At 39.7% G+C, this 17,094-nt stretch overlaps 1 protein-coding gene across 5 annotated transcripts in view; it reads right to left on the bottom strand.

The window, feature by feature from the left end:
* Positions 1-17,094, bottom strand: part of TRAPPC9 (trafficking protein particle complex subunit 9) — a 604,744-nt gene that overhangs the window by 212,661 nt on the left and 374,989 nt on the right. For 4 of the 5 annotated variants that reach the window (XM_069465953.1, XM_069465949.1, XM_069465952.1 and 1 more), the window contains one exon: positions 3,782-3,892. The exons of the other annotated variant lie outside the window; for it this stretch is intronic. In XM_069465953.1, the coding sequence (XP_069322054.1) occupies positions 3,782-3,892 (111 nt within the window). The remainder of the gene's footprint in view (positions 1-3,781; positions 3,893-17,094) is intronic. 5 annotated transcript variants of the gene reach the window in all.

The raw sequence follows: 17,094 nt of genomic DNA, 5'->3' as shown, positions 1-17,094 counted from the left end.
GAACTTCTCCATGAGAACAAAAGAACTGTGAACCCCTCCATGAAGGCAGAGCATGCATCTGACCCACGGGAGACTGGCAAAGTGACAGAGGTTTAAGAAAGGGAAAGGAAGTGATTCCCTGCATTCTGAGCCTCGGGGCTCAAACCTCCCAAACAGGGACTCACATCAGAGTCACCATGGGTTAGCAGGTGTCCTCAGCAGTGGAGACACTGGGGAGAATACCTATGATGATGTCCCGGACAGATGAAATGTCATGACTTCCAGTTTGCCCACTGCTCCTACCGCCCCCAGGATAGCAAAATGCCCTGGTCAGGCAGAAGAGGTGGGGCTGCCCCAGCAGGGGCAGACACTTGTCACACTGTGTGATGCTCCCCAGCTAGGAGAGGTCCTTATGTATTCATCTCAGCACTCCTGGAGCCTGATGCAGGGCTTACCACATAGCAAGTTCTTGAAGTATCAATATTTATTGAATGAATATTTTATGAATGGATAAAAAAATATGTGAGCTAGGAACATTCAGAAATGAGAATTTAAATAAAAAGCTTAACAATGAAGAAGGCTGACACACAAGACTAAATTGCAATTATTTGCAACTAGATTGTTAATATCATTCAGCCTTCGGTTGCCAAGAATGATTCAAGCTTACTAATACTGACGAGCTTAGCAATTTATAATTTTTACAAAGTGCTTTATATTAGTGCCATAAGAAGACAAGATTTATGTTCTTTGGGATCTTGGGCTACATCAAAACACCTAGACATGACAGACTAGACAGAAAGCAGATAGTTCCCTATACAATTATAGAGAACATCCCTGGATCCCGCAGCTGCCAGCAGCTTAGACCCCAAAGGATGCATCAGTGCCTTCTGAGATCACCTGCCTTTATCCTTAGGGGCCTGAGCACCACATTCAGCCACAGCCCTCACGGCTCACACATGGAAGAGCACGTGAGCCCCACACACATATCCATACCCACGTGGGAAGTTCTGTCCTGGGAAAGAGAGAAAGGTGATCTTGGGAAGGAGGGTTTTCTGGCTCCCCTCTAAGGCCACAAATGCCCCCCAAGCCATTGAATCTCTGGCTTCCAACTGCAGGGCTACAGGGCCTGACTTGACATTCATGTGTGTCATTAACAATCATCACATTAAATATGAATACCCTGGAAACCACCGCACAGTGAGTGCATTAGCATGGAAATGAATAAGTGGCATATTTACACAATGAAATATTAATAGCAGTCGAAATGTAAGAACCGGATTTGTATTTGGCTCCAAAGGATATGCTGATTTTTAAAGTTTTAAAAGGACATATATGATATGGAACCACTTATGGCATTACAAAAAACTCTCAAAATAATGTTTGGTTGTGGCTATATGGATATACAATAAAGGTAGTAAAACATGTATGTGAATTGACACCATCACCTCCAAGGCAGAAATTACCCTGAGGAGGAAAGAAAGAGAAAAGAAGATGGATGAGGTGGGTAGGAGAGTAGGGTTTAGCTATTTTTTTCTTTTGCTTGTTTTTCCCAACATTTTCTCATGAAAAATTTAAAATATAAAGTTGAAAATATTTTACAGTGAACACTCTGCATTCCCACTGCGAGATGCTGCTGCTAACATTGTGCTCTACTTGCTTTATCACCTAATTTGCCCATCTGCCCATCCCTCTGCCCACCCATTAATCCATCTGATATTTTACACATTTCAAAGACTATTGCAGATATCACGCACAGACCCCAAATCCTTCAGTTATTGACTAGAGTTCAACATTTGTTTACAGTTTTTGAAACACAGAAATCTCAAGTGAACATTTGCTGACTTTTACCAAACGTACACACTTGTGTAGCCCAAACCCCTAATGAGTTAGACACCATGACCACCACCTAGAAAGTCACCCATGCTCTTTCCCACTCAGATCCCCTCCCGAGCCCTCCAGAGGAAACCCATGTTTTGACCTTTTTCCATCGTAGACTGGTTTTGCTTGTTCTAGGATTTCATATAAATGGAATCACACAGTATATGCTCTTTCAGGTAAGGCCCCTTTCACTCAGCACAACGTTCCTGAGATACATTCGCTCATGTTGTTTTCTGTGTGAGTAATTTGCTCATTTTTGCTGCAGAGTACTGTCCCATTTGTAAGAAAATACCACCACTTGTTTATCTATTCTCCTGTAATGGACACATGGGCTCTTTCTATTTTTTGGCTAGGAACATTCTTGTATATGTCTTTTTGGGACAAGATTTATGTGACAAGATTTATTTAAAAATATGTTTTATATTTTTCTTGAATAAATAACTAGGGCTGGCCAGGCATGGTGGCTCACTCCTATAATCCCAGCACTTTGGGAGGCCAAGGCAAAGAGAATCATTCGAGGCCAGGAGTTCAAGACCAGCCTGGGCAACATAGCAAGATCCTATCCTTACAAAAAAATAAATACATTTTAATTAGCTGGGTGTGGTGGCACACACCTGTAGTCCCAGCTACTCAGGAGGCTGAAGCAGGAGGATCACGTGAGGCCAGGAGTTTGAGGCTACAGTGAGTTATGATCTGGCTACTGTACTCCAGCCTGAGCAACAGAGTGAGACCCACTCTCTAAGAAAATAAATGAATAAGCAGGGTTGAAACAGCTGGGCAAAGGATAAGTGTATGTTTAGTTTTATAACAAACTGCCAATATTTTTCCAAAGAAGTTGCACAATTGTATATTCACACTAACAAGGCATGAGAGTTCCAGTTGCTTCACATCCTCACCAACATTTGGTGTTATCTTTCCTCCTTTAACCATTCTTAGGAATGAGTAGTGGGTATCTCATTGTGCTCTGGATTTGCATCTCCTCACTGACTAGTAATGTTAATGTCAGCTATTTTTAAAAACACTGTATTTCCTTAAAATAAAAGAGAATTAAAGAGACAGAGACAGAAAGAGAGACAGATCTGGAGCATATAAAGCAAAATGCTTAAAATTAGAACATGGACACACCAGTTTCTAAATTATTTTCTGTATGTTTCAAGTATTTAGCAATTTAAAATATGAATAAAAAATTTTATTCCATCTCTAATTCTATCTCTGAGTGTATGCTCCTAAAGCCCAGGCTGGGCTTGGAGGCACACCTTCTTGGTATGCAGGAAGACCCACGGGGAATGGGCCACGGGCTAATCCAAGGGGCTGCACCACAGAAGGACAGCAGCTTTCCGAAGTCACTGAGCTATGTCTGCCTCAGGGACATGTCCTAGTGGCCCTGGCTTTGGTCCTGACTGGTTCTAACTTCCACCTTAGCTCCCCATTCACCTCTGCTCACCCTGGGCTCAGAAGTGCCACCTCTCTCTTCCCTCCATGGACTGGGCTCAGTGACAGTGCTCCTCTCTGAAAGGTCTGAGCCTAGCCTGTGTTTTAGTAGAATTAACTCCTCAGAGGAATTCCTATTGATGTTTATAATACAGCTTCCAAATCAATGCCATATATTTCCAAATACAGCTTTCTTAAGAATTTAAATGTGAAAGATGCTCAGAGGAGTCAATGTCTTCAAATGTGGTATCTGAAAGCACATGTTGGTGCTTCCTCAGGCGGACCCCATCCAGTTTTGCTGACTTTACACTTGGCTCTAACGTGAAGCCATCCCAGATTCTTTCAGCAAACTTGAATAATTATTAGAATACCTGTGAAAGGGAGATGAGACTGGACTGTCCCATCCTCCAAGGTTTCAGAAGGTGATTATTTCCACAACCAACCCAGTGGGGTGATGAAAGCACAGCGGCATGTGGGACATGGGGACACTCACCGCTGGCACTCGCCGGCATGCAGGACAAGCGCTTCATTGCTCCTGGCACTGACTGTCAGCTCGTGCTCAGTGGAGTTGAAGACGTCTAGGAGCAGGTGGCACTGCCGGGTGCTGTGTTGAAAGACAGAAGATAAGTTCAGCATCCTCTGACAGCCAAACAGGAGTCACTTTGCCCTTTTCTCCTCTTCAGAGATATTGCACTACTTAAGATGTACAAAGTGTGATATATGAAAATGCCCTCCCTCCAGCCTTATCAGCTACACACGCAAAATGAAAAACAAAAACACATGTCATTTGTGTTAGCCACCATTTGTTAGGTTCCATTGCAGCTGAGCGTCTAAAACTAACACAGTATCTCAAATACCAAGCACCACAGCTAGCACATGACAAGTGATCAGTAAGTACCTGCTGATCTAAACGGGCGGCTGTATCTAAGGCAGGACACACAGAGACGCAGTGACAGAGCAGAGCCATTCTTGTGGAGGGGCAGGCTAAACAGTTTTCCCTGGAGGGAAAAGACTCAGAGACAAAGATCTGTGCTCTGGGTCATTTTTAGCTTAGTGTAACTTCAAAACATGGCCTTCCGAAGAGTATTTGGATGCTCAAATATATTTCCCAAGGTGGCAGGCCAGGCTTTGCTGGCTGTTAAAGGAAAGTCCAGACAGGGGAAAGGGGCAGGGGGGTCAGCACTGCCGGGTCCCCGGGCTGCTTCACTCACTAGCCCTGTGAGGGTGTCCTCACGAGCCCCGAGGACACAGGAGCGGAAGGCTCCGCAAGGGACAAGCACACTGTGGAGATGACTGAGACCTGAGGCTCAGGGCTCAAAATTCAGAGCCTTCCATGGTGGATAGGGACCCATGTTCCTAAGCCACACCTGTCTGTTCCTTCCAGAGAAGGGAACTGAAGTGCAGAGGGTGCACGGATGTGTCCATGGGTTCTCTCTCTCTCTCACACACACACGTACAGACACTGTCAAAAGGCCTGTGAAATGTCAGTTTTTTCAGAATATATGGGTGTGTGATCTACCATCAAAGGGGAAAGCAGGGTGCAATGTTACCATTTTTATTATACACCACGGGGTGGACAGGGCGCGGCATGGCTTTAGATGATTCTCAGATCTGGGGGTGCAGTGTCTTCCCCAGAGGTTCGGCACTGGAAAATATTCACTAGTTCTGACAAGAGGCCACCTTACTCAGCTCACACACAAATGAGCTTCTAAGAAGGAAGATCTATTCCACCATTGTCATAACTTCATGAAATCTTTAATCACAGCAAAATCTTTCATCAGAAAAGGGAACTCGCAAAACATTTATCAGAGGAGGAAAACTGAAGTGATTTTTAAAAGACTCACATATATGTTGTTTTCGCTCACAGAATATAGTACTTAGAAAACTGCACAGGAATCAACAGCATCAATACAAAATGGATTTTTTATCCGCTTTCTTTTCTGACTCACTGTCTGGTGAGGGGGCATCTCGATGCAGTGTTTCCATTCCTAATTGTTGACATTATGATTTATTGGTGGATCTCAGCTTTCTATCTGTTACTCATAAATAAATTTCCTTTCCCAGACTGCAATAGCATTTTGTGCCCACCATAATCTCATTTGCTCTGTGTATCTTTCCATATCACTTTGGATGATTTGTTTTAACGGTTATGGTCTGTGGGAACATCCAGTTTATGTTTAATTCTTGTCTGCTTTTTGTTTTTGTTTCCTGGCTCTCTCTTTCTGAAGTATGGAGAAATCTGAGAAAGCTTCCTGGAAGAAGTGAGATCAGAGCAAGTCTTTGAAGGACAGATCCATTTGCCTCGTGTAGAAGAGGGAGGGACAAACGCCCAGCAGCATAGTGGAGCACAATTATTTGGGGAATCTGGAGCCAGGGTGAGTGAGGGAAATGAGGCTTGTCAGGGGAAAAAAGAGAAACACATTCTAGGCAAAGAGAGCAGCGTGTGTAAAAACACCTTGCTACAGTGAGTGTGCATTATTTCCTCAGCCCAGAATTAGGAATTTCATTAATTAATTCATCTAACAAATATCTACAGTGTCCCTCCTATGTGCCAGGTACAGGTCTAGGCACTTGTGACACGAAAGTGAACAAGAAAGACAAGATCTCTGCTTTCACGGATATTGCCGTCTGTGAGGGGGAAGGGCAGAAAAGATGGAGGAGTTTAAAAAAATACAAATTTTAGCCATTTTTTTAAAGTTAGAAAAACAAGTTTAAAAAGGTTATTGAATAAAAGATTAAGGCACAAAATCAATAACGTTCCTATACATCAACTAAAAATAACCACAGATAAAATTTTTAAGAAAATAAATTTACAATCACAATGCAGTCCACAATGCAGCTAGGAATAAATCTAACAAACTATACACAAGATATTTATGTAGAAAATTACAAAGTTTTATGGAATTATATTAAAGAAGATAAATAAATGCAGAGATATACAGGTTGAATATCCCTTATCCAAAATGCTTAGGACTAGATGTATTTCAAATTTTGGATTTTCTTGCATTTTGAAGTATTGGTATTATACTTACCAGTCGAGCATCCCAAATCTGAAAATCTGAAATCCAAAATACTGTAATGAGCATTTTCTTTGAGTGTCATGTCAGCATTCAAAGTTTCCAATTTTGGAGCATTTCAAATTTCAGATTTGTGGATATGGGTTGCACAACCTGTATTATGTTCAAAGATGGAAAGACAATTATTTTTAAGTCACCTCTTTCTAGATTTATATAAATTCAATGCAACTCAATGAAAAAATTCCAACATAATAATTAAAATTTGTTTTAAATCCCAACAGAGTTTGTTTTTGGTGAAATTTAACATACTGATTCCAAAATTCATATGCAAGCCAAGAACATGCAAAACAATGATGAAGAAGATTTTTGAAAGGGATTTTGCTCATCAGATACCAAGAATTGTTATACAGCTATACAAATGAAGACACTGGTACCTGCGCAGTTACAGATAAATGCATCAATGGAAGAAAAGACAGTCCCAAAGCAGACCCACACATATAAGGGAACTGGGGATATGACTGAGATGGCACGTTGACTAATGAGGGGAAGATTCATTAAATAGTGCGGGGATAAATGGTCATGGTGATAGAAAAGTAGATTCCTACCCCCACACCATGAACAAAAATAAATTCCAAATAGATTGAATATCTAACTAAATGTAAAAACAATATTTTAAAATCTTTAGGAGAAAATATAGATGAATAGCTCATTACCTTCAAAAAGAGAAAGATTTCTCAAATGAGTTCCAAGACATAAAATATGAGAAAAAAGACTAAAACGTTTGGCTGCATTAAAATTAAGAACTCTGGTGGAATGAAAAACATTAAAAACCAAATCAAAGACAAGCTTTGTTTTTCATGTGTTGCAAATACCTCTTCACAGTATTTGCAACACATTAAACTGACAAAGGATTCAAATTCTGAATTTATAGAGAACTCCTATAAATCAATAAGAAGGAAATGACCCATTAGAAAACCAAGCAAAGGACAAGAATCAACAATTTAAAGCAGAGGAAACCCAATAACCAGTAAACAGAAACAGAAGCTCAATTTAACTACCAGGCAGAGAAATGGAAATAAAACCCTAAGATATTATTTCCCACCCAACCTATTAAAAATATTTAAAAAGTGTTCCTGTAGCAAGTATTGGCCAAGCTGTAGATCAAGAGGAAATGTGGGAATTCTTATTCACTGTTGGTAGGGGTATAAATTGATACAACTCCTTCAGAAAGAAAATTAGGAATATCTAGGCAAGCTGCAGATAAGTACCCTTTGACCTAACAATTCTACTTCTAGGCATATTTGGATCAACTCAGAGTTCTGCAGAAAGACACATTCAAAAGTGTGCAATACAACATTGGCTATAAAAGCAAAGACCTGCTTTTAACCAAGTATGCATCAAGTGGAGAGCAGATACAGTTGTACAGTGGTATGGTTATACAATGGGAATATATGCAGAAGCGAAAATGAATTTAAAAGAGGTATATAATGCACTACAGATAAATTTTATGTTAATGATGTCAGGTAAATAAGTTGCAAAAGACACCACACAATATACATGTACATCAACTTTTAAAAATATTTTTTAAAATACCCTATATTGTTTATAAACACTAAATTTAATAGTAGTCATTCTTCGTAAGAGAGGAAGAGATATGGTGTTAAGGAGAACCACACAGAGCTTTAATATTAACAGTATATTTTTATTTCTTTAAACTGAAAAAAAAAAAAAAAAAAAAAAAAAAAAGAAAGCAAGAGCAAATCACAGTAGCTCACACCGGTAATCCTAGCACTTTGGGAGGTCGAGGTGGATTGCTTGAGCGTAGGAGTTCAAGACCAGCCTGAGGAAGAGCAAGACCCCATTTCTATATAAAACAGAATAATTAGCTGGGCATGGTGGTACATGTCTGTAGTCCCAGCTACTCTGGAGGCTGAGGTGGGAGGATAACTTAAGCCCAGGAGGTCAAGGTTGCAGTGAGCCATGATGAGGCCACTGCACTCCAGCCTGGGTGACAGAGCAAGATCCTGTCTCAAAAAAAAAAAAAGCAAATATAATATAGTGAAATCTTAAAATTTGACAAATATGTGTGGTAGATAGATATCCTGACCTTCTTTATATTTCCTATACTTGACATGTTTTATAAAAAGTATTTTTAAAGTCATTTAGAATATTGTCTTAGCCTGAGATCCCCCCAGAAAGCAGAGTCTGAGAAAAGGGTTTGCACAGAGCTGGTGTTTGGGGAAGAGATGCCAAGAGGAGGAGATTGTGAGCAGAGTGGGGCAGGAGGAGAGAAAGCAAAACCAAAGTGCACTATTACTGTGTGTCTTTGAGCTGGTCACCCTGTGGGCAGCTGGAGCTCGATCTTACTGGTTCCTCTGAGGAGCTGTGGGGATGGGACCTCAGAACTGTGCACCTGAGGCACAGAAGAGAGAATAATTTCTCCACCAACTCTTTCCCTCACTGGTCAATCTTTCCCCAGGGAGGTCAATTCTCTCATACTTCATGCATGCACTGTGCAGAGTGGGTACCCATGGGCATCCAATCTTAAATGCCTCAGAGAAGGTATTTAGAATATTCTAGAAAGTAAGAAATGCTCAGCACAGCTGAGGTGAGATGCTGTCAGGTTACACCTGCATAAATATGGTTGCCATGGCAATGGCTAGTGTAAAAAGTGGGCCAGTATATAAGGAAAAGCATAAGACATGCATGATACAAATACTTTTTTAAAAATTAAGTGAATCTCTTAAAAGCATAAACAGAAATTTTAAAAATGACTTCAGATTTGATGGGAAAAGAGGGCCTCCCTGAAGAAATGATGTTTTATTTGAGGCTCAAATAACAAGAAAGCAATCATGTGAAGGTCTTGGAGGAGAGGTTTTCAGAGAGAATGAAAAAGTAATGCAAAATCTTAAGGCACAGCACAATCAAGGAACAGAATAAGCAAAGAAGAGAGGGGTATAAAATTAATAACAGAGGAAAGGTTGTGGAAAAATATTCATATTTTATTCTAAGTATGATGATAAGCTATTTTGAGAGTTTTGAGGAGATGAGGGCCATGAATTGGTTTATGTTTTTAAAAAATGATGAGTTCCAATTCTGGAAAAGACAGAGTAAGCACAATTCACCCTGTCTCTCCTGCTAAATGCAACTATAAATCATAGATAGAATGAATGCATGGAGCTGAAGAGAAGACTCAAAATATAAATTGTAGAAGGTGAATCACAGTAGGAGACCAGAAACCAAAGCTATTCTGAACTGGCAGTGATCTCCATTTCCCTCCAATGCCACCTGGCCTGAACTGAAAGGCAGCCTGGGACTCAGGTGTGTGCCCTAGGTATGGACAGTAGGAACTCCAAGAGCAGCCTCTCTTCCTGGTCTGACAAGTGGGAAAAAGTATTAGGAAGGGCCAGAGAAAGTAAGGGAATCCATGGATTTATTTTCCTTTCCCTTTTCTTCCTGCCCAGCCCCTAGGCAGACCACAAGAGATAATGTCATGATGGAAGTCATGGCTAGACAGGCACATACAACTCCCTGACACAGACCACCTTCCTCACCCAAGGAGCTCAGGTCCCAAAACCACAGGGCTAGTCCCCATCACTTTATCCCCCTCTCTGTGTTTCCAGCCAATCAGTCCCACATGTAGACAGACTCCACAGTGGGGGAAACTCAAACTCTGGCTTTGTAGCAGGCACATAAGGATGAAAAGCCCCCAGAAAGTGTTGGGGAGATTTCAGAAAAGAGAGAGATTATGAAAGCAGTCTTGATAAACTTATGCTTGAACTCCTGGGTTCACCATGGAGCTGAGAATGAGAGAAATCAGACGCCAAACAGCAAACCATGAGCCTTGGTAACTCAGCTCCAGGGAAGAATACTGAGAAACCATGGAAGGCAGAGAAAATGAAACATTTTCAAAGTGCTGGAAGAAAACAAATGTCAACCCAGACATCTCTATCCAGTGAAAATATCCTTCAGGAATGAAGGTGAAATAAAGACATTCTCAGCTGAAGGAAAACTAAGAAAGTTAGCCATCAGTAGAACTTCTCTAACAGAAATGGTAAAGAAATAATATACAAGGAAACATGAGGAAAGAAAAAAGAGCAAGAAAAATGATATGTATCTTGCTAAATGTAATTCCTTATTAAGTTATTTAAAAAGCTATATGATGATTAAGAACACAGATTATAACATTGCCTGAGTTTACAATGTATGCAGATGGAATACATTATGTAACTACAACACTAAGGGGGAGCAGAGATGAAAGAACCTATATTGTTTTGAGATTCCACATTCCACCAAGTGATAAAATATTATTTCTAAGTAGACTGTGAAAAGCTAAGAGTGTATATTATAATCCCTAGAGCAACCACTAAAATAACTATACAAAGAGATGAAGTTAAAAACTCAACATAAAAATTGAATAAAATGCTTAAAAATTAAATAATTCAAAAGAAGACAGAAAAGGAGAAACAGAAAAACAAACAACAGAGTGAATAAACAAACAAAAAATAAAAAGGTAGCTCTAATCCAAACATATCAAAAATCACATTAAATATAAATGGCCTAAATACTCCAATTAACAGAAATTGTCAGAATGGATTTTTTAAAAAACAAAAAAGTAATACCATACTTTTTATCTACAATAAATCCACATTAAATACAATGATATAGATATGTTAAAAATAAAATAAAAGATATACCAAGAAAACACTAATCAAAAGAAAACTGGAGTATTATATTAATATCAGATACTTCAGAGTATACTTCAGAGCAGGGAAAATTAGCAGTGATAAAGAGGGACATTATATAATGACAAAAGCATTAATATACCAAGAACATACAATAATTCTTAATGTGTATGCACATAACTATAGAACTTCAAAATATATGAAGTCAAGCAGAGAAGTGAAAGGATAAATGGACAAAACCACAATTATAGTTGGAAACTTCAATACTCTTCTCTCAGTAATTGATAGAACACACAGACATAAAATCAGCAAAGATTTAGAAGATATAAACACCATCATCAATCACCTCAATCTGATTAACAATTAGTGAACACGCCACCCAACAATAGCTACACTAAGGACAGTGTGGTATTGGTGAAACAATAACCACATAGTTCTTTGGGGTAGAATAAAGAGTCCAGAAATAGAATTACACAGATATGGCCATTTTATTTTTGACAAAGAGAAAAGAGAATTGAATGGAGAATGGGTAGTCTTCTCAACAAATAGTATTGGAACAACTGAATATCCATGTGCCAAAAAATAGAAAAACTTAACCTAAACGTCACAATTTTATATAAAAGTTACCCAAAACATATATATAAATACAAAACAACACTATACAATTTTCACAAGAAAACATGAAAGAAAAATTTCCATAACCAAAAGTGGAATCCATAAAAGAAAAAATTAGATTCAATAAAATTAAAAATGTTTCTCTGTGAAAGATAGTGTTAAGAGGATAAAAAAATAAGTTACAGAATTAAAGAAAACATTTACAAATTACATATTAGATAAAGGACTTGTGTCTATATTATATAAAAAAAACTTTCAAAATTCAACAGTAAGGAAACAAATAACCTAATAAAAAAATGACCAAAAGACTTTAAAAGACACTTCACCAAAAGGCCGTAAAGACTACAAATAAGCACATGGAGAAATGCTCGATATCATTCACCAATAAAGGACTGCAACTTAAAACCATGATCGGATACCACCACATAACTATTAAATTGGCTAAAATTTAAAAACAACCTTGACAATATCATGTGCTGATGAGGAAACAGAGCAAATAGATCAGTTGTACACTGCCAGTGGGAATGAAAAATGGTACCGCCACTCTGGAAAACAGGCTGGCAGTTTCTTATAAAATTAAATTGCTAAAATACATCATATAACCCAGTAACTCCACTCCAAGGTATTTAGCTTAGAGAAATGAAAACTCAGATTCAGAAAAATCACTACATATGAGTATTTATAGCAGTGCTATTCACCGACTCAGAAAGCTGGGAACAACCCAAATGTCCTTCAAATGGTGTGAGGCCACACAGCTGTGGCACACCTATATGATGGAATGCTACTTGGCAATAAAAAGGATCAAACTATCAATATGTTGCACACCATGGACAGATCTCAAAATCATAATGCTGAATGAAGGAAGCCACTCTTAAAGAGTAACATATGGTATGATTCCATTTATATCACATTCTGGAAAAGCCAGCTGTATAGGGATAAAGAACAGACCAGTGGTTGGCACGGGTGAGGGCTGGTACAGAGCATGACTGCAAGGGTAGCATGGTGACATTTGGAGGATAGTGGAACTGTTCGTCATCCTCATTGTGGTGGGCACACCAATCTATATGTGTCTGAACTCATAAACGTGTACACCAAAAAGTCAATCTTACTGTATGTTCATTTTAAAAATGTTTAAATGAATGCAATTAAAAAACATCATAATGAGCCTGAAGGGCTACAGTGCATAAAGTTTGCTCCAAATACCAGCTTTGTTGCTTAAGAGCCCTAACATCATAAGCAAGTCATTTAACTTCTCTATCTCAGTTTCCACAGTTTCCCAATGGGGATAACAATGCCTATGTCATAGAATTATTAGGAGGCTCTAATGAAAAAAAAATAACTGAAAGTGCTTTGTAAAACTACAAATAGAACACCACCCAAAATATGAGGGATGGTGATTATTAATAGCTTGATTGCTGTCAGTGGAGCTGTAAAACCTGCCAGCTAATTACTCAATATTGACTCAGCTAAAAATGAGTACAAGAAATTCACATGCCAAGGTCTAAGTGTGTCTAAAAACATGATGCCATGACTAGGAATTAAGTGGGCTCTTCTTCCCCCAAGCCCAGCTGATATTTCCAAGGCCTCCCCGGGGCCAGACATCAATGTGTGCTCATTCCCAGGAGTGCAGTAAAGTGAGTGAACACAAAACTAACACAGGCAATGGTGACCACGTATGTTAATACCTTTGGCCAAATTCATGTGGTCTTTTAAAATTCTGTAAGTCCTCCTAGTTTCTTCATCTGTCTCCTTCCCTGAAAGAATTGGTAGCTGATAAGCGGCTGGAGAATGCTCCCATAATGAGCCTTAAGAAAGCCACGGAGCCTAATTCAATCTGAAGTCCAGAAAAACACAGAACAAATGACCTGAATGTTATCTGATGATACAATCTCACCTTCACCTCTGCCACACTGAGTTATGCAGCTTCTGAATCTTGTCGAAGACCATAAATGACTGCTCATCTACTAGATCAGGGTTTCTCAGATTTAGTGCTAAGACTACCCGAAACGAATTCCTAGGCTGTAGACAAGACTCAGTGAATCAAAACCTCTGGAGGTGATGCCTAGAAACTCTGATATTCTCTGGGTTTGGGCTTCACTATGCAGCCTGGGCCTAAAGAGTTGGAATGAGCTCAAATCTCAGTGGGGAGAAAGACAAGCACCCAGCAGCAACATAGCAAGCATAGTAGCACAGGCAACAATCAGGGAAAGTTTCTGAAAGGAAGTGCCTTGTGCACTCACTGAAGGGATCGCAGGCTTATGAGCAGGTCCACTGGCGGTAGGGCCCTCTACACGGAGTGAACAGCATGTGCAAAGGTCTCGAGCTGAATCAACATGGCTTGTTTGGGGGAACTTCCAGGATCTTTTGGCAGGAGGGAGGAAGCAGGAGTGGTTTGGGGCAGGAGACAGAGACAAAGGAGATGGGCTGCATCAGATCGTCGTGTGCCAAGGTCCAGAACCAGAACTTGACCTACAGATAGATGGTAGGCACTCACTGAAAGGCACTAAGAAAAGAAGGGAAAGGTCATGCAGGTGTTTTAGAACACTTTGGCATCTATTGGGAGAAAGAATGGGAAAAGGAGAAATTGAAGGCAAGTGACTTTAAAAAGTTGTCACAACTACCCAAGAAAGAGATGAGGAGGTTAGTCCTAAGGGGACAAAGGTGATGGGCCTGAGTCAACGCATGGCTGTTAAAGTAGAAAGGGCGGGTTTCGTGGCAGAGAGGAACATGGGGGCATTTCTCTATCAAAGGCCAACAAGCATCCAGTCCTTGTGAAGGGTCTCTGGAGCTTCACATTATTGAAGGCAGGAAGAGTGTCTGTCTCTAACTTTTTAATTAATAAATTTTAAATTATGTTTTTAAAATGTCCTCTTAAGAGAAACAATTTAGAGTGGCTATAACCAAAAGATATATACAATAACAAATATTTGGCAAGGATGTGCAGAAACTGGATATTCATACACTGTTGGTGGGAATGTAAAATGGTGCAACCACTTTGGAAAACAATCTGGCAGTTTAAACATAGAGTTGCTATATAATCCAGCAATTTCACTCCTGGGTTATAACCAAGAGAAATGAAAACATACATCCACACAAAAACTTGTACAGGAATGCTCCTAATAGCATTATTCATAATAGCCAAAAAGTAGACTCCACCCAAATGTCCCTCAACTAATGAATGGATTAACAAAATATAGTACATCCATATAATAGAATATTCAGCAATAAAAATAAATGACATACTGATACTTCATTGTGGTTGAACCTTGAAAATACGCTAAGTGAAAGAAGCCAGTGACATATTGTTTGCTTCTGTTTATATGAAATACCTGGAATAAGCAAATCTACAGAGACAGAAAGCACATCAGTGGTTGCCTAGGGTGGGGGACCAAAGCTGGGGGCATGGGGAGGGACAGCCAGAGGGTGCAGGGTTTCTTTTGAGAGGACAAAAAGTTTTAAACTTAGATTGTTGTGAGAGTTGAACAACTCTGGATACATTAAAACATTTGAATTGTGTAGTTTAAGTGGGTGAATTATACGGTATGTAAATTACATTTCAATAAAGCTATTTAGAAAGAAAGAAACCACTTGAGATGATGAATGTACAGGAAGCACCCAGGACCTGGTAGGGATCAGAGGAACATGCTCATGACTCAGTCACACCTTTGCCTTATCTCTGAACTGACCAACACTCAGCACCATAGTGGTTTTGATAAGCAAAAAGTTTAAGCTCTGTTAAACTGTCTAATTTGTACTCGTAAATGATCACTGATTAGAGACAAGAACCATGAAGAATACACGTTAAAGAGGGACATAAAAACAATCTTGCCACTGTGCCTCCAGGTGATTGTCACCAGGTCAGTGAGCTGGTTTCATCTAATCAGAATTCATGTGTAGGCGCCTCAAAAACAATGTTAGAATTATAACATATAATGATGATTATGTCCAATTTGGCTTTTCATTTTCCGGGAATTAAGACATCCAAATTTGCAAAAGATTATCTGTAGAAAATTACTTGCAAATAACAAATTCAAATCATGATTCATGTATCATCATTTGGAAATTAAACTCTACAATGATTGAACAAACAGAACTTTAAAAATGCAAGAATTCAAAACATAAAGTAAAAAAGAAACTCTGACCACTTGTTGATGCTGAACATTCCCCCTTTCAACACACATTCAATCCCCAAACCAAATATGACAAATGCATTTTTAGTTAATGTTTATAAATCAGGCCTTCAAGTATATTACATAGTGCATAGTACTTATTAGATAGAAAAACTTTAAATCTGTCCTTAGATAATATTAATACTATTTAAAAACCAACATTAACATATAACATATAGAAATATATCAATCTAAAAATACGGCTCACTTAAAATTACCGGTTTTAGTAATTTAATAACATTTATCAGTAAAACATAAAATATGTCCCCCGCGAGATATACCTGTGAGCAGAAACAGAACAATTACATGTGAGGTAGTTCACTAGGAGGTGGTACACTTGGGTGGCTCACAACTGTTTGACACGTGGAATGAGGGAGCGTTAATTACAGAGTCAATGTCAGTCTAGATAGAATGTCTACCTGCTACTGCTGTGTGGCAGGCTGGGCCCTAGCTCCTGGCCTATACAGCTCCGCAATATGTTAATAATGGGAAAGGCAACAAAAAGCATGCTTAGCAGTTCAGGGGGCACAAGCCAACAGGTGAGGGGTGGGGTGGAGCACAGACATCCAGTTGTTAGGATCCCTTCCAACCCGAGATTCCAGGAATCAACTCTGACAGCGATCTTGAGGCAGCATGATACGCACAGCCTGCAACAGCAGCTCAAACATGTTCTCTAGCTCCCTTGTCTCACAAAAGTAGGTCTCTGAGCAGGCCTTGCAGCAGATCTCTGTGACTTCCCCGGTGTTCCTCAAGGGCCCACCATAAATAGTGACTGATGGCACAAAAGTGGTGCTGATGCCCATGGGCCAAGGGCTTCGCTCTAGGCGGCACAGCCCTTTCCTCTTACCAACTCCCAAGATGAGATTCCCCAGCTGGGCTGTCCCTCTGCAACTTCCACAAGGAAGAAGGTGAGCCCCTTACCCTGCCCTTGAACATTCTTTCTGAGAACTTCTGAGATGTAAGACAGCTGCTGATGGCAGCGTCTGGATTATAAAATCACCGGTCTAAGAGGGAGCAAGGCCCAGTTTGCTTCGTGGACCCAGCCTGGCTTGCACGTGCATTTACTCTGGAGAAATAACGGCAAAGCACAGGGCACGGTGCTCAAGAGGAACGTCTGTCCCTTCACCTTCATCTGTTTTGGCCACCAGTCATCTCATGGCCCGCCGTGTCTCATCTGCATCAGATGCCTCGTTATAGACACAAACTTGGAAAGTTGATCAGAGTTTTAAACAATTACAAAGGCATCTTAATTTGGCACTTAAAATAATTCTTTTCAGTATTTGTTTTCTAAATATCCCAACCAAAGACTTGAATATTTTA

The sequence above is a fragment of the Eulemur rufifrons genome, chromosome 3 (genome assembly GCF_041146395.1).
Source record: "Eulemur rufifrons isolate Redbay chromosome 3, OSU_ERuf_1, whole genome shotgun sequence".
Lineage (NCBI taxonomy): Eukaryota > Metazoa > Chordata > Mammalia > Primates > Lemuridae > Eulemur > Eulemur rufifrons.
Note: the sequence above shows the minus strand (reverse complement) of the source record. Positions and strands in the feature narration are given on the sequence as shown.